General features: G+C 52.0%; 1 protein-coding gene across 1 annotated transcript; it reads left to right on the forward strand.

Moving 5' to 3' along the window:
* Positions 1–10,098: 10,098 nt before the first annotated feature.
* On the forward strand, positions 10,099–10,753 carry N7508_007339 (SANT/Myb-like DNA-binding domain-containing protein; the record flags this gene model as incomplete). The annotated part of the gene is made up of 2 exons (XM_058465403.1): positions 10,099–10,364; positions 10,426–10,753. 2 exons carry the CDS (start codon positions 10,099–10,101, stop codon positions 10,751–10,753), a joined length of 594 nt encoding a protein of 197 aa, XP_058317805.1.
* Between the last annotated feature and the right edge of the window lie 651 nt (positions 10,754–11,404).

Here is an 11,404-nt window from a genome sequence, read left to right on the forward strand (position 1 = left end):
GCCAAAGGGGCCCCGAGGTCGCTAGAATTGCGGTGGAGGCAGGCCGCAACATCGCGGACTCGTTTCCTCTGGTCGTCATTGCGTCTCTCATTGGCTCTGGAGTAACAAAGACTCCAGGTTCGTAGCCCACGCCTCGTACAGGCTGAGAAATCCGACTTCGTGTACCCCAGTTGTACAGTAGTATTCGTAATCAGTTATACCTCCACACTCTTGAAACTTGATCCTCGGAAATAAATCCGAAAATGTGCAAGTCCTGATTGGATGATGTTGCAGTCTTTGGCCTCCAGACCGCTTTCTGAAGGAGCATTGTATTTTACAATACGAAGGCGAAACTTGTTCTGTCTGTGTTTTAAACAACTGCTCTACACTCGCTACCTCAGCCTTTTCCTTTTGACATTTGCAACTGCAAACGTGTACGAAATCAAGACGGGTCGGAAATAGATTATGACACCACCGATGACACAGTAGTGGCCGCTTATTACTTGTGCCTCAAGAACGACTCTCTACCTTGATGGGATATCTATGTATGAGTCTCAGACCATGATTCTAACATGCTGCAGAGCTTGCTACTTAAGGTTGTAGCAACCAATAATTACGCTGCCACATGACTGGGAATGAGGTTCGTATAAGGAATATTCATGTCATATCTGATCAATTTGTCGAACATTCCATCCAATCGCAACACCCTCTTTGGTCAAACACGTCATCCATAATTTGTGGGATTCATCAGGAGTGCCCGCACAAAAACACGACTTATGCAGTGGATGTAATAATTTGAATAATCATTCAACGCTTAGTATTTTCGGTAGCTTTTTCGCAAATTGTAAGAAAAGTGGTCAAAACCGTGAGGCTAAAATTATCACCGAAGGGCACTAGAATATGTAGTGTCCCGCAATTAGTTGAGACGGTCGTAATATCGTGGGCTATAGCAGCCACTGTATCTGTCTCTTCATCCACTAGGATCAGCCTAGATGTACGTTTCCAAATGAAGTGTCGGGGTCCGCTGGCATTTGACAAAGTACCGCTTGCCTGTGAGGGGAAATACACAAACGCTGTAAATCGGTATTGACTAGAAATTGGTGTGTTTTGGTCCATATCAGACCACCACAAAGTATTTTGTTTGCCACCCAGGCTTTTCGCATAGCCAATATCATTGAGACCAGTTTCGGTGAATTCGCAATGGGCCAATGCTTGATTGATCGCATTAGTCCCACTATCATAAACAATCAACTTTGGCTTTGGGAGACTTTGGAGATGAGCAAGCAATTTCAAAGAGTGATCCCCTGAAAAGACGTCGTAAATGTGGTTGTCGTAGCGAAGGATGTGCAGGGTCACTGGCTCATTGTCTTCCGACAGCGCTGCAGTTATGAGAGGGTCTTGGGCCCGATCTTTAGGAGATTCGATGTGAATGTCCATGCCAAATAAAATACTGTTTTAGATTTTTCTCTGGGCGCATATCCAGATGAGCGTTGCCGTGGCCCTTCTGAATGAGAATGAAAAGATGAACGAAGTCTCTGACTGTAAATTAGTGATGACGAACTCCGGGGTCATTTGGCGATCGCCCATTTGTCTTGGGCAATGACTCATGATCGGTGTATGGCTAGTACCAATACAGTTTTGCCGTAACAAAAAGACGGTGACCTAGAATGGCTTAGCCGGTATCGGATATATTTTCCCGGAACCAAATCCTAAGAGTGAGTTGGTATAGCTGATTTCGAAAATTACTGTAGTCGGAGGTGCAGTACCCCTACTGTGCAGTACCAGTTTCGGGACGTACTGTACTACGGCGGCTATCGACTGTAGTGGTCTGTTTTTTTTTTTCAAATTCTACTGTGCAGTACAGGGGAATCAAGTCACAAGAGTGCAGAGGTATAGCTGATTTCGAATACTACTGTACATGCCAGGTAGAAACAGATCGACGGGCCGAGAAACGAAGCGCTGAGATAGGAAGGACTGTTTCTTGAGCACTGCGATATAACATTATTGTGTTGTGTGCCGAGCGGGAACTAACACCAGACGGATGGCGGACCCACCCACGGGGGCTCCCGCGCCCCTTGCCACCACAACCACGCGAAGAGGCACAGGGATCGACGCACCGGAAAACCGTGCACCAACGACCACGGTCCGCACCAGGAGACATACACGAGTGGAAAGCGAGCAGACCCACGCGGCCCCGGAACCCGTGGAGCTCACCAATACCGGAACCGGCACTGGACGAGTGACAACCAGAGAGATTTGGCAGATCATTGTACGCCTGCAGCACACCATTGAAGAACAAACCACGCTCATTCACGCCACCCGGAGCGAACTGAGAGAAGTGAAAGATAACCAGAACGAGCTTCAAACTCAGAATGAGAAGCTACAGGAGGAGATCCTAGCGCTACGGTCGCAGGTAGACGGGCTGAACACACCATCCCCGACACGATCATGGGCGGCCGTTGCAGCCGCCACAGACAACTCGCAACCCCGGGAGGCCCGGCGACAAACTGACAAAGACAAGAATTGCGTCCGAATCAGCACTCAGCGATCTGTCACTGAAGCGCTGGGCGCAGAGAATAACGGAGACGCGTTCGGTCGCTACCTCCCCACCCCGGCTGCGAATACCCACATCAGGACGGCACTGTTGAAGACGCCATCTACCCAGGACGCACAGGTTGCAGGGATTGGTACTACCAAGACCGGATATGTGATCCGATTCAAAAACCAGACGTCGGCCGAAATGGCCCGCAACAACACTGAGTGGCTGACCGAGCTGGGCAACGACACTAGACTGGTGAAACCACGTTTCGGAGTAGCTGTCCACCATATTCCGACCTTTGGGTTGGACCTCGAAAACAGGAAAACCGAAGCCATTGAAAAGATCGCAAACGAGAACGACCTCACAGACCACGGCTTTCGAATTGAGGACATTGCCTGGCTGAAGAAAAGAGACAAAGAGTTGGGAACGTTCGCCTCGATGGGAATCTGGTTTGATTCATTAGAGGCAGCGGAGTGGATGCTGAACAATGGCCTGTTGATCGATCAACGGTACATTGGAAGAGTGGAAAAGTGTGAGATCAAAAAGAAACGGTGCTTCCGATGCCAAGGATTCGGCCATCTAGCGTGGTCGTGCAAAGAGACGCCTCGATGCGGCCACTGTGGCGGCCAACATGAGCGAGAAAGATGTCCTCCGGGAATCAGAGCGCGCTGCCTGGAATGCAGCGGGGAACATCCGACTGGAGACTTGCTGTGCCCGACGCCAGCCACGGCACCCCCATCGCAATGTTAGAGAACAACCTCCGAATTCTACAACTAAACACCATGAAGTCGAAGGCGGGCATGGAAGCTCTCATCAACGACCATCAAAGCCAGAAACTGGACGTGCTCCTAATCCAGGAACCGTCGATTACTGCCTACCGAACACACGTGAACCACAGCGCGTGGCGACTATACCAACCTACAGTAGAGAGCGATTCGGTTCGATTCCGTAGCCTTATCTATGTCAATCGCAAACTCTCAACCTCCTCTCACCGACAAGTGAGGTGCAATCACCCGGATCTGACGGCGGTCAAGATCTGGACGGCCGACTCCCAGATCCTGATCTTCTCAGTCTACATTCCGCCCGTACCGATGCACACGCCTGATGGGGCATCGGCGGAGGCTACCTTATCGGCAATCCACGACACGATTCAAGACGTCATACGAGACGATGGCAGAACCTTTAGCCTTATTTTGGCCGGGGACTTCAATCGCCACCACCCAGCGTGGGGGAGCAACCACATTCAACCTCGATTCATCGAGGACGCCGGCGAACTGACCAATTTCTTTCATGATCATGGCCTCCAGAGCTGTCTCCCTCGGGGAACTGCGACCTTCTGGTCGTTGAGCCACCCGGGAAGAAATTCTACGATCGACCAGACAGTGACAAACAGACCAGATCTACTCATCAAATGCCATCTCTACCACGACAACTATGGCTCGGACCACCGAGGCACTTATTCAGAATGGTACCTCCAAGCGCGGCGCAACCTCACCACTAAACCGAGAAAAGCGTACGACCGAGCGGACTGGGAGAAGATTGGAAAGGAAATCCAGGATCTCTTCGAGCGACCCGGAGAGCTAGACTCAACCAAGGCGCTAGACACGGTCGTAGATAGACTTACAAGAACGACCGCAAGGGCAGTCGACAAGCACACGCCCGATCTGAGACCGTCCCCGTACTCCAAGCGGTGGTTCACTGCCGACCTTAAAGCCCAACAGAATGATGTGAACCGCCTACGACGCAAGTGGCAAGAGAGCTGCGCTGAAGTCGGACGAGCCGACTCCCGCACCATGGCCATGTTCGAGGACATGCGCCAGTCACGGCGGGCATGGACTCGAACCATTGAGAAGGCCAAGGCATCCCATTGGAAGCAGTTCCTAGACGAAGCAGGTGAAGGGAAACTGTGGAAGGCAGCGACGTACATGAAACCACGAGACTCCTGGGGATGCATTCCCGCCCTCAAGGTTGGCGACAGGGAGCTAGTTGACAACGCGGAGAAAGCTCAGGCGTTCATGGGATCGTTCTTCCCTTCAATGGCGCCTGCGCAAGAGGAAGCACCCACTCACGCCCCAACCGAGATCCGATGGCATCCAATCTCCGAGGTTGAAGTTTACCGATCGCTCAAGGCTGCCAAAGGCACAACAGCGCCAGGCGAGGACGGTCTACCCACGTTGATCTGGAAACGTCTCTGGAAATACCTCGGAAACATCATCACTCGGATTTTCACGGCGTCGATCGAACTAGGATACCACCCACAGCGATGGAGAAGCGCGCGAATCGTAGTCCTGCGGAAGCCCGGGAAACCAGACTACTCGCTACCGGGAGCGTACCGCCCAATCTCGCTACTTAACACACTCGGAAAATTGCTGGAAGCAGTGATGGCCCGGCGGCTGTCCTTCTTCGCGGAGCATTACGGGCTTCTACCGGATACCCAGTTCGGAGGGCGCCCGGGACGAACAACCGAGCAAGCCCTCCTGATGCTTGCTAACGCAATCGACCGGGCATGGTACAGGCAGAAGGTCGTCACACTGGTGGCCTTTGACCTGAAGGGAGCCTTTAATGGGGTTAATAAGACAAGCCTGGATATTCGCCTCCAGTCCAAGGGTATCCCCTCGGTGGCCCGAAGGTGGATCGCGAGCTTCATGAGCGGGCGCCAGGCTAGCATTGGGTTCGACGATTACCAAACCGAGGTGGTACCGCTAGAAAATGCCGGGCTCGCACAAGGCTCTCCGCTGTCACCTATCCTCTTTGCATTCTTCAACTGCGATCTAGTCGACCAGCCGGTCGATTTTCACGGTGGGGCATCCGCCTTCATTGATGACTACTTCCGCTGGCGAGTTGGCTGGAGTGCCGCAGAGAATCTGGCCAAAATCCAGTCCGAAGACATACCCCGGATTGAAGCCTGGGCTCAGAGAACTGGGTCCTGCTTCGCTGCAGAAAAGACCGAACTCATTCACATTACCCGAAAAAGAAAAGAACAGAGCCAGGGCCAGCTTATCATGAATGGCAATGTCATCAAGCCATCTACAACGGCCAAGCTCTTAGGGGTAATCTTCGATCATGAGCTTCGGTGGAAGGAACACGTACAGCAAGCCGTTAAACGAGCCACTAAGGTCAACATCGCGCTTGGCGGATTGCGACAGCTCCGCCCAGAGCAGATGCGACAGCTCTACGAAGCGTGCGTCACACCGGTTGTCGACTACGCCTCAACCGTCTGGCATGATCCACTTCGAGATAAGACCCATCTACGTCACCTCCGCACCGTGCAACGAGCGGCTCTCATCCGGGTCCTATCAGCCTTTCGAACAGTGGCAACAACCACACTCGACGTAGAAGCACATGTACTGCCAACTCATCTCCGTCTGCGCTACCGTGCACAAAATACCATCACCAGACTTCATACCCTACCCCAAAAACATCCAATATGGAGCGCCCTACGCCGGGCGCAGAGAAGACGCAACAATCGTGGATCGTTCGCTCGGTTCCCGCTATCAGAAGCCTTGAAAACCATGAACCTGGAGAGACTGCAGGAAATCGAAATGATTGACCCAACCCCGCTACCACCGTGGCGAAAAGAAGCCTTCTCAGAAATCGAGATTGAATCGGACAGAGAGACCGCGCTAGAAAGAGCCGAGGCTGCACGGTCAACCGCGGACATCGTGGTGTACTCGGACGCCTCGGGACGAGAAGGTCACCTAGGTGCCGCAGCTACCGTGCTCGATGAATCGCTGGAAACAACCGACAGCATGCAAGTTCAGGTTGGACCTATGGAGCGATGGTCGGTTCACGCCGCCGAGCTCATTGGGATCCTGTACGCCATCAACATCATCAACAAGATTGCTCTCCGTCACTGGAGGACCTCCCATACGCGGGTGCGAATTGCCACTATTCTCAGTGACAGCAAGTCGGCCCTGCAAGCAGTTCAGAACCCCGGGAACAAGTCGGGACAACAGATCATCCACGCCATTCTACAAGCAGCCAGGAACACCAAGACTCACGGCACATCGATTCGACTACAGTGGATCCCCGGACATTGCGAAATACCTGGGAACGACACTGCAGATCAGCTAGCCAAAGAGGCGGCTATACCGGGAAAAACGCACCCATTCTGCTCTTTGCTGTCACGCGAGAGAGCACGCATTAGGCAAGGGATCCACACCCAATGGAAGAAGGAATGGAGCGAGTCAGGCACCGGCGTCCATCTCCGCCAGATCGACAACACACTGCCGGCCAAGTACACCAGACGGCTCTACGGATCTCTTCCTAGAAACCGAGCGTACCTGCTGACACAGCTGCGAACTGGACACAGCTGGTTGTCAACATACGCCAAGGCGTTCCGATTCCGAGATGATGACCGGTGCGTCTGTGGCGAACGGGAGAGTGTCCACCACGTGTTGTTGGATTGTCCAGGACTGGGAGGATTAAGGAGAAAGCTTCGAGAAAAGGTTGGTGACGCGTTTAACAGCATCTCGACTCTGTTAGGAGGACCTGGTGAGGAAGGAAGAGGTAAGATTGATAGTGCTTCGCGGTCCAAAACGGTGGAGGCCGTCTTGGATTTTGCTGAAGCATCGCAACGGTTTCAAAGCCGCGCGCCATGAGGGCAGCATAAATATAATGACGGCACAGAGGCCACGGCAGGCCTCGGCGAGGCTCATAGTTCGCTTAGGAAGTGGTACACGGTCTATGTACATAGGAAGATATATATAGTAGTGGTAGGCTGCATATCGTTCGACGAGGGGTCAGCGTAAATGAAATCATCCATCCATCCATACTGTAGAAAATGGCCCCCAGTGAGCTCGCACTGGGCAGCAGTCCTTGCCAGGCTGCTGGGACGATGGATTCTTACCTTCTCGTGGTGTCCGGTGTATATCCCCGTTGGGGAGACCGAATTGAATCCGCCGTGGTTGTGCGGTCCGGCCCGGTGCGGGAAGCGACCGCACAACCACACCAAAATCAGGGGATAACGGCATATGAAAACCATCCGACTTCTCCTTACCTGACTCGCACTCGGGCCCGATACTGGTCTTGCATTACCAGTGGAAGTGGTGTCGCCTAAGGAGAAGACAGGACACCCCTGAGCTTGCATACGGTCTGGGATCGCATCGTGCGAGATGCGGCGAGGCGGTAGTGAACCGGTGACACAGGCAGTCAAGCTGATATCGGACAGACCTCGTTCAAGGCCCAGAGGCCTCGTTAAGACTCGAACTCGTTAAGGCTCGGAGAGAGCGCTCGCTGGAGACCTCGTTAAGGCTCAGCCACGGGCAAGCTTCAGGGCGAGTGCTCTTCGGGACACGGGCACCACCGAGACACGGGCACCCTCTTGGGAGACACACGGGCAATCTGGAGAATATTGGTATTTGACTGGTGGCAGTCGGCAGGACTCGTTAAGGCTTCGCCACGGGCAACCCGTCGATCCTGTTCAGACACCGGGGACCAAGCTTGGTTAGTGGAGAGCAACCGACATATACTGCCGGATGGAGCGTATGGAGGACTTTCTGCAAGACACGGTCGGCCTGGCGGAGGGAGACCTCCTCAGGTAACGCGAAACGAGAGTGAAATCTCTCGCGGGGCGTGGTGTACAATGGCAGCCACTGCGGCAGGGTCGGGGCCTGCCAAGAGACTGTCTGTATAGCCCGAGAGGACGGATGCGCGTGTCGGTGTACAAAAAGCCGGGAGTCAACTACCCCACTCGCACTGGGGGCCTGAGATCGACATTGGTCGGTTGAAGCGGTGTCGTCCTAGTTGGCTCGCCCGTGATGTATGCTTAAGGAGCAAACTGAGAGACACCCAGGGTGAGAGGTGTGGTGAACCTCAAAAGACCAGAAGCCTCATTTATCGGGTAAAAAACTGGGGTAGTGGTCTATGCAAGTAGACCTGTCGAAGCTACTTAATGTCTTTTGGGCCATCAACGTTATCAACAAGGTCGCCCTCCGACACTGGAGAACATCCCATACGCGGGTGAGATCTGCCACTATTCTCAGTGACAGCAAGTCGGCCCTGCAAGCAGTCCAGAATCCCGGGAACAAGTCGGGACAACAGATCATCCATGCCATTCTGCAAGCAGCCAGGAATACTAAGACCCACGGCACATCGATTCGACTACAGTGGATACCCGGACATTGCGAAATCCCCGGGAACGACACTGCCGATTTACTAGCCAAAGAGGCAGCCATACCGGGAAAAACACACCCGTTCTGCTTTTTGCTATCACGCGAGAGAGCACACATTAGGCAAGGGATCCACGCCCAATGGAAGAAAGAATGGAACGAGTCGAGCACCGGCGCCCATCTGCGTCAGGTCGACAACACACTGCCGGCCAAGTACACCAGACGGCTCTACGGCTCTCTGCCTAGAAATCGAGCGTACTTATTAACGCAGTTGCGAACCGGACACTGCTGGTTGTCAACATACGCAAAGGCCTTCCGATTCCGAGACGACAATCTGTGCGTCTGTGGCGAACGGGAAAGCGTTCACCACGTGTTGTTAGATTGCCCACGATTGAGAAGACTGAGGAGGGAGCTGCGAACCAAGGTTGGTGACGCGTTCAACAACATATCAACACTGTTGGGGGGACCAGGAGAAGAAGGAAGAGGTAAGATTGATAGTGCTTCACGGACCAAGACAGTGGAGGCTGTCTTGGACTTCGCTGAAGCATCGCAACGGTTTCAAAGCCGCGCGCCATGAGGGCTGCATAAACACAACGACGGCACAGAGGCCACGGCAGGCCTCGGCGAGGCTCTAAGTTCGCTTAGGAAGTGGTACACGATACATGTACGGATAGAGATATATATAGTAGTGGTAGGCTGCATATCGTTTCGACGAGGGGTCAGCGTGAATGAATGCATCCATCCATCCATACTGTAGAAAATGGAGAGACAGACACCCCGAGAGACAGGAAGGACTGTTTTTTGGGACTGTTTCTTGAGCACTGCGATATAACATTATGTCAGGATGAGGAATTGATGTACTGGCTGGTACTGAACATGTCCAATAGAATCAGGTGATTGATTGTAGGTGTTCAAGATCGGTTGAACGATCTCAGGGGTCTATACAAATAAGCTTCGGCGTGTTACAACACCGTACTTCCGAATGTGCCCGGAATACCGTACAAATACTAGGGGGAATTGGGTGAACGATGAATAAGCCTGTCCCAAAGGGTCCTAGTGGTATTTGACCACTCTCTCGGTTCGTCACCTTTCTCTATGAAACTTGCCCATGTTGTTCAACAACATTTCTCTGATCATTTGCTGTACTAAATACGCGCTTTTAACAGCTTGGCTAAATTAACCATTCGTGTAGAGGGAAAAAAAAAACAGATAGAGATTGAAGGCGGAACCCACCAACAACCGCTGCACAGGCCCCGATGACCAATATGGACTATAAGGTTGAGGAAGTCCACTGTTCTTTTAGCCGCAGCAACAATTTACGCCCTGTTGTATTTCTCGGCCTCTCTCATCTTCCCAATCTTTCAACTTATCAAGATGTATCATACACCATGCCACTTGTACCAACCGGATTCGTCCAATTCTCCTTTTTCTGTCTCTGATCGATCACCATGTTCGGTGCGCACCATCAACATGCGAAAAGCCCCTGTTCTACCTTTCTTCCCCACGAGAGTACAGAAGCCCACCGCCCATAATCTCACATCCCGAAAGGCCTGGTCACCAGAAGAAGACAAGACAATTGTTCAGCTTCGAAATCAACGTGTTGGATGGTTATCCATCAGCAAGCATTTTAATGAGAGAAGCCCTACTGCTTGCCGTCTCCGTTATCAAAATTATTTGGAGCGATGGGACAATTGGGACGACGAAAAGAAAACCCAGTTGGCGCGACAGTATCTTAGGTATGCCAGTGGTCTGTTTGTGATACTTCTATGATACTGAATTTTTCATTGCCTCATTCAGACATGGATCGGGTTTATGGTTAAGAATAGCTAAGAGTATGGATGTTCCGCCGCGCGCAGCAGAGGGTATGTTTTGGGAGCTAGGGGATAAGGAGATCGCTCGCCGCGCCGGAACTATATTCTCCTCACATCGTCCCGAGAATTCTTCATCTTGCGTTAGCATCCAAAGTGAGAGCTTTTCTGTCAGTGACATGTCAGAGAGGAGCGGCGGGACGGTTTTTAACAAGAAGCCAATCATTCAACTTCCCTCGCTAAAGGATGTACTTTCAAACCTTTCTGCATGTCCAATGGCGAACCAGCTTCCAGCAATCCAGTCTTCGTTAAGTTGAGAAAACCGACTCAGACAAGCTGCTATCCCCAATCGGTACATGGCATAAAGCCTCAAATAATCGAGTGCCGCCGAAGGGCTGCTAAGGGCTCTTAGACGAGGGTGGGTCGGGAATGAATGATCCTCCGATGATATCCACGGCATTTCGTTGAAGGGTAATAGATAAGGCCAGAGAGAATTGAACAATTGCCAGCGATCCTGTTTCACAAAATTAATGTCTATATGTATTCGAAACTTGAACACGTTTACGTCCCTTCTAATTTTGGGCTGTTTGATCGGAAATATGCCATGATCGATACTACCTCGCTAGATTGTATTTCTGGTCCTCGCACGTGATATGCTCGTTTCGAAGTAGCCCCTGGAGAATATGTCGGATTGACAGATACTGGTATGTGCTAGTATTGAGGTGTCCCATTGAGATGCATTGATGTTGTTCTATCTGGATCTTGCTGTTGAAGCGTTAACAGATCTCAGGAGTCGTTCCTAGCGTGTTACGGCGCTGGTATGCCGAGCGTACCCCGTTTACCATACAGAGACAGAGACAGAATGGGTACTTGATGAATATCCCTGTTCTTAGTGGTAAAATACCACCCCTCAGTTCGACAGAATACCCTATAAAGGTGCGCACGCCAGCCTGATTTGATTTTGTTTT

This window comes from Penicillium antarcticum, assembly GCF_028974205.1.
Source record: "Penicillium antarcticum strain IBT 31339 chromosome Unknown utg000007l_segment0_segment0, whole genome shotgun sequence".
Lineage (NCBI taxonomy): Eukaryota > Fungi > Ascomycota > Eurotiomycetes > Eurotiales > Aspergillaceae > Penicillium > Penicillium antarcticum.